Here is a 22,759-nt window from a genome sequence, read left to right on the forward strand (position 1 = left end):
AAGGCAGCGGCAAGAGTGGGAAAAGGCTGAAAACTCAGTCTTATGACATAATGACAAAAGTTCCTATGTCTTTGTATTAAAACAAGCAGGTAGAAACTACCTTTCTGTCTGAAGACACTCTCTTAAGAAATTTCAGGAAAACTGAGGACAGTCCAACCAAGATTTTTATTGTTCTTACTAGAAGTTGCCTGACACAAAACAGTTCTGGTATTCAGGAAACGCAGTACATGCAAATCTTAAGACAGTGACTAATTACTACAATTATTATTTCCTTGAAGATAAGAAGCCTTCACTTTCTAATGGCTAGTTTACTTGCTGAATACTGTTGGCCTTAGATATGATGATGAATTATTATTTCAGGTAAATCTAAATGGTACATAGATAATATGAATTCTTGCATAGGCCAGAAATAGGAAAAAAAATCAGACCGATGTTGTTTCTTATTTAAATAGCTGGTATGTCTTATGCTACCTTTCTTGAGCTTTGGAATATTAGCAAAGGAAGCACTGCAATGTGAAATACTGCAGTTATAAAGGGGAAAAGTCAATGGAGAAATTCAAAACGCCCAGCATTGCAGAAAACTAACTAGAATTTATAGCAGATGCTGCCATCTTGACAACATGCTGATGAGAAAATATAGTAACACAGTTCTTAGTTAAAAGCACAAAACCCTGGTGGGCTACAACACAGCTGTAAAGGCAGTTAATCAAGCTACGCGCCTAAAAACCTGCAGAGACGGAATGCCAAAATGGATGTTTTAATTGGTGTTTTTCACATTGAGTACCGTGTTTCATAACTGCCTTTCCCCAGTAGCCACTTCAGAAAGGATTAACAGCAACAGCTACTTGCTTACACTGTACTCTTCTTTAACATAAGGCATAGAAAACTCAACAGTGCCAGCATATACTGCTCCCTGGCTATCGCGCAGGATTTAGGCTGCCCCCTTCTCCTCCCACCGCGACTGAGAGGGGCGAGGGCCACAAGCTGTTTAATGGGTATTGTTCTCTTCCCATGTACAAGTGAAGTTTAAGCCAAAGATGACAGCAAGATACAGTACAAGGTGAGGGTCTCCTTACTTTGTGTTAGGAAGCACTTTGAGTGTCCTACTAATGGTTGGGGTTTTTTTTAATATATATATATGAGACTAGGTTTGACGGTCCTAAATTAAAATTTCCATTCCAGATGAGACTACTAAATTATTTTTTTTATCCCTACGGACAGCATGCAGAAGTTCTATATCATGCTTGCAGGTGTAAATCTGATTGATCTCAGACAAGTGAACAAGCATACAAAGCTTTTCCGTCGAGAGCTTGAACCTTGCTGTTAATAGGAGCGGGGGGGCTCCATGACTGCGTTAATGTCATATTTGCTTCTACCCGTATTTGCTTCGTGCTGATTCTCTGGAGTTAATACATCCACCTAGCTATCATGTACTGTTTGAATTAAAAGTTGAATTAAACAACCAACAGTACCTAACTTCCATATCCAATGAACAGCACAAACAACATAAACTCTTACCAAAAGTCATTGAGACTCAAGGCTGTAAGTACCAATTAGAAAATGGAGGGTAGCTGCTCCCAGATGTTCAAGTTATGCACTCAGGAACACCTGCCTTATGCATGCGCAAACGCGTCCATTATCCCTACTCACAGAAGAGGGATGGGGGGAAAAAACCATAGTATTAAAAGAAATACATTGCTGGTGCTGTGATCTTTCTTGAAGACAAAACATCAGGTCACACAACACATTCTTCACCTGCATAATGGTTAGTCACAGCTGTGGTCCAGCCTCCGAGGCACCCATAGCCAGGGTAGCTCAATTTGGAGATGAGCTCTGATGGATTTTAGCTGCTAATCCCTGCAGGATGCGGTGGCCTTACACCACAGGCTTGCCGAGCGTCACACGCTACACATGAGACTTGTGCAATCATCATTGGTGGTGAGGTGCATTTGCCCACGTGCTGGCCACGGCATCCCCAGCGCTGGCCACAAGCCGTGACACTGCTGCTTGAGGACCTCAGCACTGAAATGGGGCTTGTGCTCAAAGGTGCCCAGGAGAAGAACCGCCACTGCCGCAGCCTCTGCTGGGGTGGGTGACAGCCCGAAGCGAAGGATGATGCCGGGGAGAAAAGCAAAGACAAAAACAGTCACAGTGCAGAGCAAAAAGCCTGAGCATTCTTGTTTTGAGTAGCAGGGGTGGAGATCAGCGCACCTGCGGGCCGCTGCCGGGCTGCGCTCCGTGCCCTGCTCCTCTGCTCAAAGCAGCCATGTGCCAGGTCAGTTGGCACCGACCTGCGAGAGCTCGCTGCCCGCACGTGCATACAGGTGCGGCCTTCACGTGCAGGTCCCTGCCTTCTGCAAGGACGTTTCACCTCCTTGCAGCCCTTGGTTTATCCCTCAGCTGCTCCTTTGCCTTCCAGAGTCACGTTAGTCCCAGAGAGGGTTTTTTTCACAGAATTTCTACTCCAACCTTGACCTGACTGAGGGAAGGGGATGTGCAGAAGGTGGCTGGGTTAAAGAGTGCTGATGTGGGTTATCAAGCAATGACCCACTTCAGGATTGGAAGAGCCTTTACTTCTAGTCCTTGCAGGACTTTCCAGAACCCCGTTTTCAGAGGTGCACAGTAACTTACACAAACACATTGGAAATGGAGATCTGTCAGCCTCTACAGCCATTCAATTCTCTAGCCATTTTTCTTTCCAGCCTCTGCATCTACAACTTGACAAATCATGTCCCGCCTGTTTTTTCTCTCCTTTGCGAACTACCACACTCAGCTGAGTCATCCCGGCCTCCTTCACACCACATCACCAGGACTGATGGCAGCAGGGACAACCAGTAAGAGTTAAGCCCACAGGGCTTTTCCTTTTCAGATCAAAGCACTTCATACAAAATATTTCAGCAAAGAGCAAAGAAAGCTGAAGCAGACTTTGGAGTGTATCAAAATTGGCAGCAACTTTTTATTAGCCTGAAGGTAAAGCAACTGCATTGTATTAGGATGCTTTTTTTTTTTTTAAGAAAGGAACATTTTTCTTTACAGACATTTCTGTTTATAGAGTAAATATGCTTTCAAAGTTTTGTTAAAAATCTAAGGACTGTTCTAAAGCATGCTACTGGGCTGCATTTGATTAGGATTCCTTCCTGCTAGGACAGATAAAAGGTCACTGTTCAACAATGTGTTGCTGAAGGGGTTTCAGTGAAATCCCAGCAATGGGGGTAGAAAGCCTATGTTTCGGTTTAAAATGCTGAGGAAAATAAACTCAGTATTGTTTCAACTTTCTCCTTACCAGAATTTTTAAAGGCTCCTTGGATTGTCAGTGCTCAGGAGAGAAGAAGGGGAGTCGCACAATCACCACAAAAAAGTCTAGCGCAGTGTGGGGTGAACTTACGTGGCCTACAAATACCCCTCGCAACAGTCTGAAGGTTCCCAGTTCGGCTATAAAACTACACCCTAGTTGACACATCCCCTTTTTGCTAGGCACACATACACGCTTCAGTTCAAGTTCAGAAAATAAACACAAGCAAGCGACAGCAGGTTTAACCACTAGAAATAAACAGTTCAAATACCAGGGAGAGGAGTGTTGTCTCACTCTCTGTAGCAGTGCTATTCACTCCTTTCCAATGATTTGCATGTGTCTAACCGTTTTCCATTCAAGGTGTAGGCACGCTACAGTGGATTTAGACCTTCCAGCAAGTTTCCTTCCTCTAATCACTTTTCACAGACCCCTTCAAAGCAGTCCACAGACGCGCATGGCCTCCCAACTTAAGCTCAGGAACTGTTGCGTGCAGAACAGGAAACATGAAATGGAATAGGAAAGGAAAGGAAAATTTGCACGAAAAAGAACAAAAAGGTCCGAATCGTCTGCCAGATATCACATCCCACATCACTCCCACACGCCGCGATCTGTCACGAGTTCGAGCGTTGGAAGAAATTTTGGGTTTCTTCCAGGACAGCAGGCAGGGTGAGGATCACAAGAGCACGCCACAGCCAGCGAAGATCACTGCCGAGGTCTACCGGGCGCTGAGAAAACAGCTGGGGAAAAATATCCCTCAGGGACAGGAATTGCCAACGTGGCAGACTCCTACCCTTTAGAAGTGTAACAATACGGACGTTCATGCTGAAACCCCGTATAGGATCTGCAATCAACCCACTGAAAGCAGTTATCAGTGTCCTCCTCAAAAGATTTTCCTCCTCTGTGAGTAAATGGTTTTGTTTATGCACATGGACTCATACCACTCGACATCAAAGCTGCTAAAGAGAAGGTAGGGTTCAGCAGAAACCTCTGCAGTGAGCAGGAGTGTCACGGAGAACAGGTGACCTGCCCTGTCAGCCCCTGCAGGAAAACCCCACAAGCTCACAGACTCCAGCATCCCTGCAACTCTTCCATGCTCAGATAAGAGCATCAGCAGCAATTCTTGGGACCAGCCCACATTATCTCAGATGACCTGGCTAAAATAATGGTTTGATGACACAAAAAAAAAAAAGACCTGCCTTTGGCTCATGCCACCACTTCAGAAACAGTATTACCTCGTGACATGCAGAAACGGTCCAATACAGACTCCTGCTACAGATTCGAATTCGTTCAAAAATTTTGCAGTTTGCTACGTGTATCAGCAGGCTTCATGCCGAGTAAAGAATCATTTCTTCACCAACAGCCGGCAAAAAGGCACGTTGGAGCTTTTTCCTCCTGCCCTGCCTAGTTCACAAGCAGTGTGAGTACTGGCCTGTTTTTGGTAAGATCATACTACTGAATCTGTGCACGACCAATCTCCTCACCTGAACAATCACAAAGCTACACCCTGGGGCTGGAGTTTCCTTAATTGCTTCCACAACTGCTTTCCCTAGAGCCCCCTCTTAAATTAGATGAACACCAGAACTACAAAGTTTCAATAGCCACCATCACACAGCAGGTATCTCGGTCTCCAAGTCACCATCCTCAATCGTAATATCAAGTGCTTCAGATGGCAATTTCTCATCCTTTCTTGAGGACCAAGAAAAAAAAATGTGCATCACCAGTGTTGTACTGATGCATTTACTGCTCCAGATACAGTCGAACAGTTTCATCTCACACATGCAACTGTCCTTCAGCAGACTGACATTACAGGGTTTCGTAATCCTAGCTTCTATTCAACGTGGGATGTAGGCAAAATACCGGGAAGTTTGCCTACCTGCCGTTGAGCTCCATTACTGACATTCAGCATCTTCCACTGGAGAAAGGGAGGCTACAAATTGTCAGCAAACCAAGCAGCTGGGCCTCACGTCTGCATTTGAGCTCTAAGTTTAAGCCTTTTACCAGATTCCCAACCTAAATATAGGAAAGCATTTGCTCCTTTTATATGACATCACATATGTACACATACACAATGATGCACTGCAGAAATAATTACTTCTAATACAGCTAAGGACAGACACCACCTTCCCAGAGCAGAGAGGGCAACGCATGCATGAGAACGGGACCCTCACCAGTCAACAGTACAAATCAAGGAACTACCCAAGCCATCTCCGAGGAAACGGCAAGGACTCCAGGTAGCACAAGCACCTTCAGGCGCTCGGGGTGCTCAGACAGTAGCCCCCTCCTAGGACTGGGTCTCCAAGCCAGGCCACCTCTTTGCCATGAAAGCCAGCGAGCCACTCCACCGGGCCAGCCTGGTGGTTCAGGCACCCTCTTGAAAGACAGAAAAACACATCAGCTCAGAAGTCTTTGCTCCAGATTATGTAAAGTCAGGTCCGTTTATCTCAGCTGACTCTCTAATAAAAGGGTTATTGTACCTGAGGGGGTAAAAACTCCTCGTCAGGCCCAAACATACCTACCTCCCACCTTCTCCTTCGTCCAAGACCCAGCATAAATCCAGGAGCACTCAATTGATTTGGTGATACCCAAACAAGATGCTTCAGATCCCTGGTATGCGGGTATTGGACAGAGGGGGCTGAATCGCTACGCGAGACCATAATCTTTGTGGACATGACACTGCATACTTATGTCATGTAACTGTACACGTAGTAGAAACTACTTCACATTTTATTCATGCCAAGGCAGCTCCTGCCAGAATTGAGGCTTTTAACCAGGACAGACAATACCACTCTTGACACTTCACAATTTTTGTCCAAAGAGACCTCTGCCAGGCAGAAGGTTCTTTACTTAAAAGTAATCACCGAAAGAAATCAGACCCTGGAGGTGAAGGACTGGCTCTGTGTTAATGCATGCAACGCTCTATCCTTCAGGAGGCACTTCCAGACAGAAGGAATATGAAAATCCATGTGACATCCTACAGCACAAGAAAGGCTCATGGCCTCTGGGACACACAATAAGGACAAGACTGCAATTCTGAGCAGACATAAGCAGCAAGTTCTGCTTCACTGCTGAATACTTGATATTCTCAAAACGAGCTACATCTCAACAACGTCATGTGTGTAACTAGAATTTGAGTGCAAATTTTTTAAGCGTCCAGATACTCCAAAGATGACAGCTATGTAAAGAGACCTAGAGAACTATTCATGGTTCATAGGCTAATTCTGAATACTTTTAATGGATTGTACGGATTTCTACACCCGATTTTATGAAATACATTATATTCCATACAGACATGATGCCATCTGGTAGATGAATGCATACCTTCTGCCCCGTGATGAAGCAGCAAGTGATCCCATACGGCTCTTACCGATAACTTTTCAAACAGATGTATTTCTTGGCTAATTGCACCATGAAAGAGTCCTTGTTGAAAGAAGCAGAATGCACTCCAAGTTTTGCTCACAGGCCTCTCAAATCATTCTCACAGACACACTAGGATCATATTGCAATAGAAGGATCTAACACAAAGTTGACTGACACATTTTACTTTTACTTTCCAGTGCATAAAATCTATTTTTGCACTTCTTCCTATAGAAATATGCCACAAGTAAGAAGCAATGGTTTGGAAGCTAGGCAGAATCCCTACCATATAAACTGAATATAAAGGGTAAAAACAGAGATTGTGAAGTCTCAGCTAAAACCTTTCATATACAGCAAGAATTTTGCTGCATTCCCTTTCCCATAGCCAAGTACACTGTTAGTTACATTAACTAACAGACCTTTTAAAAAGTTAAAAACAAACCAAAAGAAACAAACAAAAAAACCACGTCAACTTTATTCAGTGCACTTCCACCTGAAGAAGAAAGCCTGAACACAGTAGGCAAAAAGAAAATCCTGTTTCAAGGAAAATACCATCTCCAATATTCATATATCATGCATCAGAGATTACTAGGACTGAACCGCTAACACTTGTATGCTGCTAGAAGCTTAGGCGTATTGTAAATGCATTATCCGCTGCAAGCAGGATATTGTCCTATCAGGCTACCTGAAAACCTGAATAAAAGTTTAAACCATTCTTATTCATTTTACATTTAAAAACAGTCCGCAGTCAGATCAGTTCCTTTCAGCAAGGTAAAAGTTACAAGCTAACAACAGGGTCATAGCGCTGATTCTTCAGTCTTCATCTTTTTTGTTTGTCCATTCGAACCACGTTGCAGATCCTGCCTTTTCTTTTTCTGCTGCTGTAACCTTTCCTCTTTTCTCTGTAGGTAGGCGGCCATGTTATCAAATGAAGCCTTGTAGAGACTGCTGTAGTGGCTCTCCGTGCCAACAAAACCTGCAATTGGGCAACGCAAGATCACAACACAAGTGTTAATTCCCTTAGCGGTCTCACCAGTTACTTCCTGTACTGTAATTCTAGATAGTGGCATTTCAACTCATTTACTGTGGTCCTATCCATTTTATTAAGTATCAGCATCTACACTGTGCAAGCCTGATTTGTGTTGGTAAGCATCCGTCCTGAATTCACACAGCCAAGCATAGCCTCCATTTTCAGGCTAAAAAATTCGCAGAGAAGCCAATTTTGACCTGACGTTGAAGCGAGGAGGGCACACAGCTCTCTTTACATGTTGGACACCTGCAGACTTCAAAGCTTCTGTTTTTAAAATGACTGCTGTTGCAACCTATCGTTAGACATCCCATTGGAGTTGTTCCCCGAGACCTAAGCACTGCAAAGAGTATATGCTACCTAACTGTGCTTAGCTGACGTGTCTCCTAGAGTATTAACTTAAAAGAAGCCCAGAGAAGTAGATTTCAAACAGTGACGTCCTCCAGCGTGTACACATTTCTAAATGTTCACCCCGATAGCTCTGTTATACCTTCTGTGAATTCAGCGTAATATTCATCACACCATCTCCAAGACTGTAAGTTTAGATGAGTTTAACAGGGAACTAACTACTATCCAAAAAAGCCCAATCAGATCGTTTGTGTAGAGAAATGTATGGAATGAGACTAGCTGGCTAGGTCCGCCTTTCTAAAAATTGTTAGCGTGGTACCTGACAAAGCCAGTTACCTCTAGTTCTCTTTGTATTCCTACCTTTTCCCACTTCCAAAAATTCTTGAGGGCAAATGCTAGGAAATCCAGTATTTGCTAGGGTTTGGTCGTGAAGCTAGTGTGCTACTCCACAGTAATGTACATACAGCATCCCCTTGTTTCTTGTTTTCATGCTTTTTACTTTTGAGGGTCTTGCACTTGCACAGTAACCAATTTATCGGCCTTTGGCCCTGGGAGAAATTGCATGATGTCAGTTTGAATATCCGTGCTACTCTCTACTTGATCAGTCTGCACTAAATCTTGCTCTATCTTTTTCTGGGATCAGTTATAACAGAATGTCAAACTGTTCAACGCGTACTTCAAGATTGACCTACGTGTCTTAAATCCTACAGAATCAGCAATCAGATGAAACAAGTTTGTAAAAGGACAATATGCAGGCATTAAAACGGGATTTAAACAATATAATGATCACCTTTTTTAAAAGAAGTAACTACCTTTTCAAGCACTAATTATGCACTGGAATAAGTGCTCACCAAGTGAGCCTCCCCCTACTAATTAACAATAATAGACCCTGTCATCTGAGCAGTCCTCCCTTCCCAGCTGCAGATGCAGCCCGCTACCGTGTATCACGGTAATTTGCTACACTGGCTAATTATGCTCAGAACCTCTTCCCCTGCCTGCTCTTTTTACTTCTCTGTTGCTCATTTTCACTCAGACCTCGTACTTCTAATTATCTGCCCGGCTGTAACTATCAAAGTCTGCACCATCTACATGCAAACACTCTCCCTTCCAAAGGAGTACCTGACTTCCTCTTGGATTTCAAAGACTGTAACAACTTAATGACAGCTACATCCTAAACCATCCAATACTATGTATTTTTATATTATTTTTTATATATTGTTTAATATTTATATATATATTAGAGACTTTACATTAGACTGTACATTCCTGCAACTCTTCCATCTTTATGTATGACCACCAAGAACAGACCAAAAGACCGGCGGGGACTGTAACACCTTTTTTAAGGAAGGTTCCCAGTTTCCCAGCAAAGTACAGGAGAGAAACTTCAATTAATCAACTCTCAATACATAATGAGACATCCACTAGCACATGCCGCAACCCTTCTCTACCCTGCAGACACCACTGCCATAATTTCAGCTTCTAAATAAAGTTGGGTGGTTTTTAAATTACAAAAACCCTGGAAACATAGGATGCTTCTGAACTAGTAAACCATGTATTATTTTTCTGCCAGAGACTGGGGGTGGGGCAGAAATCAAAACCAAAATGAACCAGCGCTGATACCAATCAGTTTGTGATACCATCCAGGGTCACACCCTCCAGCCACAGCAAGCTCCACATAATCTGCCTTGCCAAAGTGGACCTGAATGGCCCATCTTTACAGCGAAGCTGCTCTTCCAATGGTTATTCCATTCTTACTATCTCCACTGTACTTCTGATTAAGTGTCACCCCCAGGTAGGAGACAAGACGACGATCAACAGTATTTGATATCACAGCAGTAAGACAGACTCCAGCAGCTCTGTCATAGAGTGTTGAGATACATCCCAGTGATAAGGTGTCTATGTAAAACAGTTATAATGCTACAATTCAGATCTAAATACCTACATCATTTTGTGGTAACAGTAACCTGAACACACTTCATGATCTACACTAACTTCCATACCAGAGGGAGTGATGAAACTGAGAAAACTGAAAGATTAAGCAACTTCATCAGCCAGCTGAAGTGACCTGAACTCTAATTTTGCTCCTAAATCGTATGCTTTAGCTGTAAAAATTGCATTTCCTGAGCCTTTAGGCCAAATTTCTCACCTTCAAACACTGTCCAGTTGTCTTGAAGATATTTTGACATCTTCTGTAATCCTTTGTCATCAGTTACAACCTGGGAAAAGAAAGAACATTGCATGGTATTTTGGGAATAATAAACAATCTCATGTTTCACAGCACACTGAAAAATGGAACAGCTCTCAGAAGACTACAATGAAAGGAGAGCAAATGTAAGCCCTCCATGATCTCTTTTAGGCTCCTTTAGTCCTATAGGACTGCTATAGAAACCTGGCCTGAGATCACATGTTCTGCTGGGGAAGCTTTGCAGCTTGAAGGAAAAGAAAATGGATTCCCACTTACTAATCTGTGGGGAAAAGGAGTATCACAAGAAACACGTAAGGGTCAAAGAACATACTTAGAAGTTTCATTTAAAACCACTTCACAACTATACCATAATTAGCTGGGAACTTACAAGGATAACAAGCAAGTTTCCAGTTGTTTAATAAGCTATTACAGAGAACTTGATAGCACATCCCTCAGATTTGACTCCCTGTTCTCAGTGAAAAAAAATCCCCTTAATGCTCCCAGAATGCCTCGTCCCCCAGAGGATCCCTCCGAAGCAGGCACAGGGAAGGCTGTGTGGAAAGCATTCCTGAGCAAACCACAACAGGATTTTGTTGTTTTGTGGGTTTTTTAAATAATCAAGTGTAGCACACAGAAAGCACGGGCAATGGTTTAAAGTACTGAGCGCAAGGCTGACAACCACTCTGCTTGATCCCGAGATGCCAGCTTTACCAGAGAAGAGACTGCTATTCATAACAAGCTCTCAGCAGCTTTGCATTATACGCAGGTGAGAAGTAGAACGAGATGTGTATCTATGACTTTTACTCCATCTCAAAACATAAAGAGAAGTGTGCCATTTAGCTTTCATGGAACATAGTTTACTCCATCTTTGTTACGACCTCAAGACAACACAAAACTTTCAGGATGTTAGCATAGCAAAAGCATCTACCTTCCACTGTCCATCACATGGTCTGTACAATTGAAGAGGAGCTTCATTGTCTTCCTGCAAAATCCACAGATCTCCCGTTTCCTCAAATGCAATGTCCCAACCTTTATGTTTCAAAGAGATTTGCTGTCTGTAAACTAGCTGGTGGGCAACGGCATCAAGCTGAAAGACGTAGACTGTGGGAATACTTTTGAGAGAAAAAACTTAATTACCATTATTACCAAATCCACCTACAGCCATCACTTGTACAGCAAATTACAAACACCCACTCTAATTCCAAACAGAGCCAAAGCAAAGTCATTAGGAATTGCAAAAAACTCTAGCACTTCAAGTGCAGTTTGCTTACATGATCTGAGGCAGACGCTGTAAATACCTAACATGTCAAATGGCTTTTCAAGTGTTATATGAAAGAAAAAGCAGTCAACGCTGCCTTTTCTTCAAAAAAAAAAAAGGTAGTAAAGGTAATTTCATAAGAATTACTAAGGATTTATATAAGGAGTGTTGCATCACAGCACACTGGCCTACAGGGCTTCACTTGAAGGAGTATGTAAGCTGAGCGCCAGTCAAAATAAAACAGGAAAGGAGTTACATGCCGGGGAGGGGAGGAGGGAATGAGAGGGACAGGAAACCTTGACGTGACTGAAGAACAGGACTCTGGCACTGCACTCATCTCCACCTTTCCCACCAGCACTCACTCCTCTAACAGCCACAGCCTCTACGTGCAGAGCTTCCTAACCTCCCTCGGACAGGTCCCCCAGTTGCCAGGCAGGACACCTTGCCTCCCTCCTGAGTGGCCTACCAGGTCCACATAACAGCGCTTTTTAGAAACGCTGAGCTGCAGAGCTGGAAATAAAAGCCTGATGCAGAGCACGGCACAGCCCCTGGGCTAAGTGACACGGGCACAGCCCTCGGCTGACACGGCTTCCCCTTCCAGGGCCAGTTTGGATGCCCATGCAGAAGGTGTGATGGGAAGCAGCTAAGGCTCCTCGCTCTGGCGAAGAGTAAGTCCACTGAGGGGACAGATTGCCAGTTTCACTGTACAGGCAGCTCTGGCAATCTCTTTCCTGTTGGCAAGCTTTCGTCAGGAAGAACAGCTTCCTTGGCAGGCTTATGGTGCTGTGGAAAGAGAGGGGAAGAGGGCTGTCCATCCCCGCAAGACATTTCTCTGCCAGTTGGATTTGTAAGGTTCCTCAGTGCTTTGGCCCTTCAGCTCCCAAGCACTCTCTCCTTACGCAAACACACACATTTGAACCCAAAAGTCAACGTAGCCTCTCCAGTTTTAAACTGAAGCAATGCTGTGGTTTTAAACAGAATGGCCAAACCCATTTACAGGAGCAGAATACAGTAACAGAAGTTTGGCTGCTCCATTGTCACAGCACCCTGAAGAAAATGGGACCCAAAACACACAGGTCAGGCACAGCAATTTAGGGAGACATCCTGAGCACCGAGCAGGGCTCTCGTGCATCCTAGCCTTGCATTTCCTCCCGTGAGGGAAAGGCATCACAAAGTCTGCAAAATTTAACTAAGCCGGGTAACCCTCATACTCACCCTCTGCACTCAGACCAAGTACAATAAGGGACTCAAAAGGCTCCCTGTGAGGCCACAGGCATGCCTGGGACGCTCGAAGATCCACCGTACCAAGTACTGCAGGCTAGGGGAAAGTTAAGACAGCCAACAGGGAAAGCTGCTCTTGCCTTTGCAGGAGCTGTGATGATTTTAGCCATTACTCCATTTATTCTTACCAGTCGCACAGAACGGCAACATAACCACCTTGACAGCAGTAGGTTATTCTTGACACAGGGTATTTCTATTAGGAAAAGAAAAAGAAACATCCTTCTAAGTTAAGACCATTTATGGGCAGAAAATTCACATTCCATTTCATGTCTTAGCCCTTAAAATTTAGCAGATGTCTTAATTTACAGCAAGTTAAGCAACATAATTACCTTTAAACTGCAGTCAAGTATATTTTTGTACCAGTGTTTGCTGTTTTATGAAGTTTTCCGCACTTCTCCCTTCACAGCCATCCAAGCAGAGATCAAATGTAAAGGTTTTAGTGAACTAGTCTTAATAGGCAAACTAACAGATGAAGGAGAAGTACACCACCTTCAAACATTCTCTCCTGTAATGCTAATGGCAAAAACATCAACATTAAGCCTGCTCATCCAAGATATCACACTAGCAGCTTAGAGATTATAAACACAAGCCATTAGCTGCTGTTACGTTTGTTAAAAAAAGAAGATAGTGATGCATAGCTAATATCCTGGCTGCTTTGTCTCTGTTTTCAACCTGTGTCTGGGTGAAGCCATACCCCTAACATAAAATATGTTCTGAAGAACAAGGCAAGACTGCCTGAGGCCATTTTCCTCATTAAAAAACAAACAAACAAAAAATCCCACAACCACCACCACCACCACCAAAAAACCCCAAGCCACACTCCTAATTTAGAAGATACATAGTTTTATCTGGGAGAGAATCAGAGAAATACCTTTGCTGCACAAACTATGCTGCTTGAAGTATATAACAACTGATTTGAGGCTCCTTGAGTGGGAAGTAAGAACTTGGGAGGAGCAGAGAAACTGCAAGAAGATGCCCTAGGGTGCTTTTTCAAAAGTATCTGTTATATAATGTGAAAGACAAAACTGCAAAGGCAAAAGGCTGGTTCTCAAGTCTATTTTATAAGTAGCGATAACACCAGCACTTCTGATTAATAAAACCTTCCTACTAGAGAAGTAGTGAGTTATTCCCTTTAGGGCAGGGGAAATACATCTTCTTGACACTCTGCTGGAAGAATTCAGATGCATCCTCAAGTCTTCTTTCCTTTCACCCCCTTTCCAGCCTTCACCTCTTTCCCTAACACGATACTGGTCACTACTGGTTCACCAGGTTAAGCTGAATTTGGGAGTAACCATGGGATTTCACCCTTTGAGCTACCAGCTGATGTATAGGCATTGTCAGGGTGCTTGTTTCGGAATTTTGCAATCAATGTAGGAAAGCAAAACAAGTTGTACAGCTTCCAAACATTCAAGTCAGCAAGTTTAATACCAGAAGCTAACTATTTTGTCAACAGCACATGATGCAACTACGAAAAGATAAACCAACTGTGGGAAAGAAAGTTAATTAATGGTATAAATATACCTGAAAAACAAGGTTACACAGTGCATCTCCAGCACAAGAGAAAAAAAAAAAAAATCCATTGTGTGATACAATCTCATGGGGGTAAGCAAGAACAATGGCATGCACACACTTCTCACTCACATACTTGACTGCCTGTTTGGACAGAAGAGGAGCACTTTATAAAAATCATTATCAAAAGGATGATACGTTTCAGAGCTCTTGGGAACAGATGGGACTAATCTCTTGCTACTTTGCAGAAATACTAAGTTGTTAGTCCATATTTAGCATTGGGACCCAGGACCCGTTTAATACAGACATAAAAAATGCTTACAGTTCCAAATAGTGAGCAGGATGAGTGGGCTGAACCAGAAAGGTTCTCTGTAGCCAATACATCTAAATGTAGTTATTGCATTACGGAGCCATTTACACCACAGCTTTAGAGTAGAACTGACAGCTCCCATTGTAAACCACCAGTGGGTTCTTTAGATATTTAAGGGAACAAGCCAAGATATATGTATTAAAAAACCCGAAACCTGTGATATTTGTTTCTAATACCAAAGCTCTGCCTCTCTGCCTGTCTCATGACAAACATGCAGGGCAAGTGCAGCGATGGGAAGTGCCCACCTACACAGCTGAGCGCTTTGTCAGAGACAAAAGGTTCTGTGAACTTGAAGTAGGCAGCAGCTCTCCCCCACCCTCACTGGGGGAGGGAGGGGGAGGCTTTTTTGATTTGAACCAAGTATTATTCACAGCTGGACAGAGACAAGAAAATGCATCTTCTTTGCAAGCTCTTTTCTTTCCATGTGTGGGTAAGTTAACAATCAGTAAAGTGAATGCAAGTCCCAGAGCAGTATCTTGTTCAAGGACAAGCCTATGAAACCACTTAACTTAAAAGAAGAGCTACAAGAGCAGTCTGTGATAAACAGATGTTCACTTGATACTCTCTGAACCTATTCAGCATTTATATGACACCGTTATCAGCCTGCCAACACCTTAAAATTAACTTTTGATGTCATCTGTGAGAAGAGGTGACCTTATAAAAAATTAATATACTGGAGCACTGGGGTAGAGTTGTGCAATTCATGTTCTGGACTTTAAACAAGCTTCTGCTGTCAGGAGGATCAGATGAGGTGAAAGCTCCAAAGCAGGAAAAATATTTATATAGCACTACAGAATTAGAGAATTACTCCCATTCTAGTGGGAAAATGAACTGAGGATCTGCAACCCATCAGCTGAAACCAATGCTACACTGCTCAAAAACACTCCTACATTCCCAAAACAAACATATATTCATCATCTGCCAAGCAAAATAAGCCCACATTTATGTGCTCACGTGACCCACCATTACTGATGATTCCATTATCATTGTGCTCCAAGTTGTGTTTCAAGCTTCAGTGCATTCACAGTGGTTATCAATGGTAAAAATGAAATGCAACGCGAAAGAAACAACACTTATATCCCCATCTGATCTTTGGTTGCCAGAGTCATTTGCATACAGCATGCTCGTTACAACCTACAAAGTGCTGACTCAAGAGATTGTTCCCTTAAATTCAGACAATAAATGTCACACCAGGTTGTGAAAATGATCTTTGATGCTCCTGGATGCACAGCACGACTAACTACTACCACCAGCCGTCATCTCTGGCATTTCTAGCACTGTGACGCCAGCAAAACACAAGTCTCCTTTCCCCTTTGGTCCTGCTGGCCATCGAGGCAGTAATTGTTCTGAAAGAAGTACATATTGACAGCTGTGTAGCAATACAGCGCAAAGGTGGCAATGCATCACATTAAGGTTTAAATCTGTCATTTATCTGTCTGTAATCACTGGGACACTGCCTGATCACAAGTATGTACGAACTCTGGAAGTCAACTGAGTCTTCTGCGCCCCTCAAGCACCGTGCAAATTTAGTGTCATCGGAGACAGATTTTAGAACGCCTGTAAGAGCGGGCAGTAAGCAGAATTTCACAGATTCAAGGAACAGGCCAGCCTGAGGCTTCCAAGACCACTGTTAGGAGAAACATATGGCAGTGGATAGAAGAATTGCAAAACACTGCAGGAATACAGCTTATTAACTGCTGTGTTATATTTATTAACCCCCAGTTTGTGGGTTTTCCCTTTCTGTCATTGCTTACTGACACCAAGGTAAAGAAGCTAAGCAGAGACTCCTCAAACAGCGAAAGGGCACCCCAAATTTCTACTGAGAGACTCCATCAGCATAAAGAGTATCCTACGGAAGGGACTTCATCATGTGTGTTAGGAGACAAGGCAAGTATTACTAAACTACATTCAAAAGCCTTCAAAAACATTCTAAGAGTTGGAAATTATTTTTTAAATCAGTTCCTGCTTGCAGCAACAAGTTTTTTTCCTCTAACATTTGTCAGTTTATCCAATGCTATGTTCAAGGTTTATTATATAGTTTAATATTATTTTTTGATAAACTTGTTTGTAAGCAATGGAGTTAGGATTCAGTGTGAGATCAAGCATCGTTAATTTACATGCAAGCTACCTTACTAAATGCTAAGCCAGTCTAAGCAACAAGTAGCATTTTTTAAATTAATAACAGGATTCCCCACCTCACAGCTAGTTGCTTACTAGTCCTCAATGATCCAATAAAGCTAGAAGGCAAAGTATTTTAAAATAAAACCATTCTTCCCTCCAAAAGAAATGCCTTGCAACATTACTGCAGACATGGATTCGATGGCTATCAAGTCACGTTGTTTCAGCAAAGCACTCTCATTAGCTACTTTTGAACACAAAGATAAAACACTTTGCCTCTGAAACTCCCTGAGCCACTTATTTTCAGAAGGCTATATGTGGTAAAGTAATTTTGTAGGTTTGCCTCAATCTTAATTCTCCCTTCCTCACTCAAATCCTGTAGTATAGATACTACCCTGAATTCCTGCTAACAGGTACTCTAGGCCAAAACCAAGATTTCCAGTATCTAAGCTTTGAATGCTGTGATGAAAGTGGCTGCCTTCCTGGGCTTATGTGCAGACACAAAGTTGCACATTATTACTCCAACACAAAGAACAACTTGCTGATGTCTTCTGCACAGAAAAAACCCCTTGAGTTGTCAGGTCTGTCCCTAGGACCTCGGTGCTTCCATGGGTTGTGCTCCCAGTTCAGCAACCGGGAATCCCACTAACAAGATCAAACCAGACCTACATGGACAGCAAAGAATCTCTTGAGAGATCCCCAGGAATGGCTCCCAACTGCTGGGAGAGGCCGAGCACAACATACTTTGACTAACCAAAACCACAACAAAACACAAGGGAGGAAAGACAGAACTTTTCAATTCAGTTTCAGCCTGGATACAAATTCCGCAGTGGATTTGCCTCAAGAGTCATGCATGGCTACAGGCTTCCCAGTCACCTAACAACTGGGAGACAGCGGTGGTCTTCAGAGAAAGAAGCGTTTTTAGAGATTTACATGAAAAACACACCCAGCAGGATGGGTGGTAAGATGAACAACTCTTAAACGACCCAACAGATTAGCAGCTGGCTTAATATGATGTATGCAGCAGGGGCAAGAACAAGTGCTGTTTCACTGCTAAGAGGTCGTATGCCAATTCACGTGACAAGAAAGAACAAAACCGGAGACCAAGTACTACCGGAACCACTGCTCACATCAGATTAGCATCCCAAATCACAGTAGTACCCCAAACACATATGTACGACACCACTTATGTACAGGCTGCAAGCTAAGAGGAGCTCCTGGGGTATTCAGTTTTCACATAGGACATTTTAATTTTGGACACTGCCCAGCTTCAGAACAACCCAAAGGAGCAAGCCCAGTGTTTTGGCTCCACAGGGCAGTACTATTGCAGGTGACTGGTTACAAATGTTACAAAGCTTCTTTTTGCTCAGTTACAAAGCTTCTTTTTGCTCAGATAAATTGCAGCTTTAACACTTTAAATTCTAAGTATTTTTAAAAATGGGTCAATTTTTAGATCTTTCCAGTGTTACAAGGTATTTTCTGGCTAAGAGACTAAGACACCTGTGTTTTTGGAAAAATTTTGAAGTGAAGGCTTTGTCCAGTGTGCAGAACTTGTATTTGGGAAGAATAGCGAACAGCTTCTTTCGGTCACTGCTTGGCACTTTTTAGAAATGCACACAAGACACAGGAATGGATTTCAGGGATTTTCTTCCTTTCCTGAAATCCCAGGGTATTGTAACAGCTTCTAGGTCTCACATAACTTCCAAACCCACCGACAGAAGGCAGGCACTCCTAGCAAAATGCAACAAAGACATTTGGGAGTCACAAGGATCGGGAGGATAGCAAAAGCACTAACACACATGGGTGTACCTGGTCAGCTTTGGTTGTCTCAGGCCCACAGATGTTACTTAGATGACAGCAGTACAATTCTTCCCCGCTTTTGTACTCCCAAAGTCTCAGTGTCGAGTCCTGGACAGATGGAAGCAGACACAAGTCTATTACTAACAACACCTCAGGCAAAGAGAGGCCACTCGTGGCCTTCAGCTAAATCCCATTTCCCTGAAGAGCTTCCCACAGAAGCTGCTAAATAGTCACTTAGTTAAGACCTCAAATTGCAGGTAAAGCATTTTAATTAACATAATCTTTCCCCTCCATTCTAAATTATTCAATCATGCTAACTTTACTCCTCCTTTTGAAGTGGAAATTGGGTAGCTGGAGGAGTGCATTTCAAGTCTGTCTCAAATAGCACAGTAATACATGTGCTCAGCATTTTAATGTAAATTCTTTCAGGTTGCCCTTCTCCGCCCCTACTCTTGTTATCACCCAAATTCTCATTTGATTTAGTAACCTCCCGGAGAGAAGCTAAACACCTCTCTGGAAAAATAGAGTCATCAAAGAGAATTTGCTAAGAATGAAATACAGCTGCACACAGCATTAACGCTGAAGTTGCTTACAGAATTAGAGGAACAAGAGACAAGAGCCTCAGGGAGGCAAGAGCAGCAGCTGAAACCAAATGCTAAGAATTACTACAATCTTCACATCTTCACAGAAAACGTTATTTGTTTCCTATGCAGTTTTGGTAGTCTGGGAAACAAAGAATATTGTTTCCCTTCTTTTAGACCAACTCCACCTATTCACTCTGTACAGGTCTGGCATGACAGCATGATGCCATCAATTTAAGAAAAGGGCTGGGGGGAAGGGAAAGGAAGGAACACTCACTTCTTCAATCCTTGTCCAAGCATTGTGTAGCACTGCACTGCAATCTCTACACAACTTGCACTGGACGTACTATGAGGACATACAGACAAGGACGTAATTCAGAACAAGTCTCACAGGGGAAAGCAAGTGGGAGGGTGTAGCAGGAACAATTTTCTCATCTTAAAAGCTCTAAAAAAATCTGCGATTCTAAGGCCATTCATTCTCAAGACACGCATTATCATGGTAGGCTGGCATAATAGCCATTCACTTCAAAGTCGTTTAAAGTTTGTCTGTGCTCCAAAGCAAAAGTTAATGATGAAGAAATACTGAGGACTTTGTGATTTCTCCATCCCAAAGATCTTAATAAGAAGCTAGCCTTGCTATAAACACAGTAAACTGTTCTTACGTGATCTAGCAATAGAATGGCTGAACACTGAACAGAAAGCTGAGAAAGGGGGGGAAGGAGGGAGTGAGAGGGCGTGCTGTAAACCATGAGAGATTATTCCAAGTATCCCAAGGAACTTGGGGGAAACACAAGCAAACAATTGTTTTAAAGTCCAAATTTTCAAGAAAAATACTTTTTTGAAGAAATTGCAATACATACCCCAGAAGCTGACAACAGCAGATCAGGATAGTTGGGTATTACAAGTATTTTGCTTACAAACCTAAAGGGAAAGTAGTCAGAAGTTGAACTCTTTTGCATGACACTCGTCTTTAAACACACACAGTAAGAGAAAACACCAATTTTAAAGAGAACCTTACAATAAACAAACAAACATTCTCCACATCAAGCTAATTAGGAGGAAGAAAAAAATATATCTACAGTACTTAATATAGTATATATCTACACAAACTACTGACTTCCTACTTAATAGAAAAATATATTTCCCCATCTGCACTCAGGGAATTCTATTGACTTCCTCCCGACTGAAAACATTGCCATTAAGACCAAAAAATGCCAATGGAGACAGATTTACTCAGGTAGCACGTTCCCCTTTCTCAATTCATGATGCACGTTAAAAACATGCATCAACAGATGCTTTTAAAACACAACAACAGTGATGACTCAGCTTTCAGAGTACCACATCTCTCCCATCACAGTTGGGGATCATTCAAAAGCAACCTTTACAAAATTTTAAAACAAGCATGTGGCAATTTATCACCAGTGTCTACATTCAGCCAGAAACGTTGTTTTTCAGAAGTATGTAATACCGCTGTGTCTACCATGACTTGCCTTTGCTGAGTAATGAGGACCTGAACTTCTGGAGTTCATTATTATCTTGGAGCTCAGCAACTTAAAACATAGTGACCTGAGCAGAACGATACCTGAGCGGGACAGTATTGCTTTTGAAAACGGGCATAATTTTAAGGCCATTTAAAAAAGAAAGAGAAAAAAATAGAAGGAAGAAATTTGTCACTGTAATACAAACTTCCATGACAAAGCTGTAATGGCAGGTGCATGCAGGCATAATAGATCCAGCAAGAGTCACCATCACCCCATTGAAAGAAGAAAATCCAGGAGCGTGAAACAAGACAACAATTATATCTCCTTTATGTAATCCTTTGCTTATTCATTGCTAATTTAAATATTGAATTTTTAAATCTGTTTCAATCAATTTACACTAAGTGCCTTTCCTCCCTGCAGCCACTAATGAACTCTTTGTGCAGACACAACAGCCCCCGTTTAAATGTGTCTTTCTGACCATCAAGTTCTATTCATTAGAAAGTACAACTGTGTACTTTCTGTAGAAAGTACAACTCACTGTACTGTAGAAAGTACAACTCACCTACTGCGAGTAGGTGGAAACACCAGACATGGCTGTGTAAATATGCTATAGACACTGACCTGATCAAAGACTACTTAGATCTTTAACATGAGTAGTCTCTTGCTTTTATACTATGCCAATTCTACACAGGTTAGACTACCAAATGATGTTATTAAAATCAGACTGATAGTCCAAATTAATCTGTGTCCTAAGTGCTCTAATTAAACACCTTGGTGGGCAAGTTTAGATAGGTTGCTACCCGTATCTCAAGCTCCCCAGTCACACCGTCTTTCTTTAACTCTTGCTTCTGACATAGTGAGTTGACTGCACCATGTTGCATCATCTTATGGATAAACGTGCCTGGAAGGGTGTTGTTATCGCCAAGCAACTCAGCGGCCAGACAAGCAGAATTACATGCGTTCTCCGCCCTAAGCAGGGTCATGTCTTCTCTGCTAGCTTGTCACTGTGGACTTCAAAATGTAGCAGTGGCCACACAAAAAAAACCTTTTGCACAACCCCCCTACTCTACTCAAAAACTCTTAACAACTGACAACAACAAAAAACCTCCAAAAGCCCACAAAACCACATAGAGGTGGAAGGCAAAGTCAAGAGACTTTGAAAATACCACAACTGATAGACATTTTAAGCAGCAAAATGTAGAGGGAAAGTCTTTTAAAAGTCTTTTTGCCATTTGAGTTTTCTTCATGGGAAAACAACTACTGAGAAGAAAAGGGAAAGTACAGTCCCTCCTGTAGGCTGAAAAGGAAGTCCTGATAAACTGGCTAGAAGACAACCCCTGTTCCTATACCAAAAGAACTACCGGTCTCCTAGCAAGTCAGAGCACATCTGAATCACATCAGTATAGCTAGCAGTATATCACATATATATATGTATATATATCACAGCAGTATAGCTATAACTTGCTTTGCTGCCTTCCACTCTTCAGATCACTGTAATTAGAAGGACCTTCACTTCAGGATGGAGGAGAAAGGAAAGGAAGGGAAGGGAAAGATCACCCTTCCTGGTTTCATGCAGAGTGAACCCTGCATTTTACTAGACTTAGTAACACAGCAGCACATCATCTTTCAACAGGGATATCCCCTATGCTCCACCTTCCACAGATCCTTCTACTTGCCTAAGTGTTCTTGCCCATAGCAATAGAACCAACCTCAAGAAAAACACCAAGTCCCTTTTCTCAGCTACTAGAAAGGCCAGGTAACTATATTAAGAAGCGTGATTCCTTGAATCTATTTTATGGGACCATTTTGCAGCCTCTAGCTCACTGCAGTCTAGTGTCCAGGCAGAAAGAGTGCTCTGTCCTTCCCATTGATACAGCCGGGGTTTTTTTGTATTACCACAGAACCTCCAAGTCTGAGCTCTGCACTGAGATGCCATTAGATTAGCATCTGTTCAAACCACAAAGACTTCCCAAGACTTCCCTTCTTAAGACTAAGGCAGGCTCCATCCTAAACTAACAATCTCCAGGCTCCAGAGTCTCTTGTGGCCAGCAGATCAAGGGAGGTAATTTTGCCCCTCTACTCTGCTCTGGGGAGACCCTACCTGGAGTACTGCGTCCAGCTCTGGAGCCCTCAGCATAAGAAAGACACGGACCTG

At 42.6% G+C, this 22,759-nt stretch overlaps 1 protein-coding gene across 1 annotated transcript in view; it reads right to left on the reverse strand.

The window, feature by feature from the left end:
• Positions 1–7,106: 7,106 nt before the first annotated feature.
• Positions 7,107–22,759, reverse strand: part of WDR4 (WD repeat domain 4) — a 21,701-nt gene continuing 6,048 nt past the window's right edge. The window contains exons 6-11 of the mRNA XM_009283101.1: positions 19,984–20,044; positions 18,552–18,650; positions 12,874–12,938; positions 11,135–11,318; positions 10,168–10,237; positions 7,107–7,622 (exon numbers count right to left, since the gene is read on the reverse strand). Of these exons, the coding sequence (XP_009281376.1) occupies positions 7,444–7,622; positions 10,168–10,237; positions 11,135–11,318; positions 12,874–12,938; positions 18,552–18,650; positions 19,984–20,044 (658 nt within the window). The 3' untranslated portion in view covers positions 7,107–7,443. The remainder of the gene's footprint in view (positions 7,623–10,167; positions 10,238–11,134; positions 11,319–12,873; positions 12,939–18,551; positions 18,651–19,983; positions 20,045–22,759) is intronic.

The sequence above is a fragment of the Aptenodytes forsteri genome, unplaced genomic scaffold (assembly GCF_000699145.1).
Source record: "Aptenodytes forsteri isolate BGI_AS27 unplaced genomic scaffold, ASM69914v1 Scaffold2, whole genome shotgun sequence".
In the NCBI taxonomy this organism is placed as follows: domain Eukaryota; kingdom Metazoa; phylum Chordata; class Aves; order Sphenisciformes; family Spheniscidae; genus Aptenodytes; species Aptenodytes forsteri.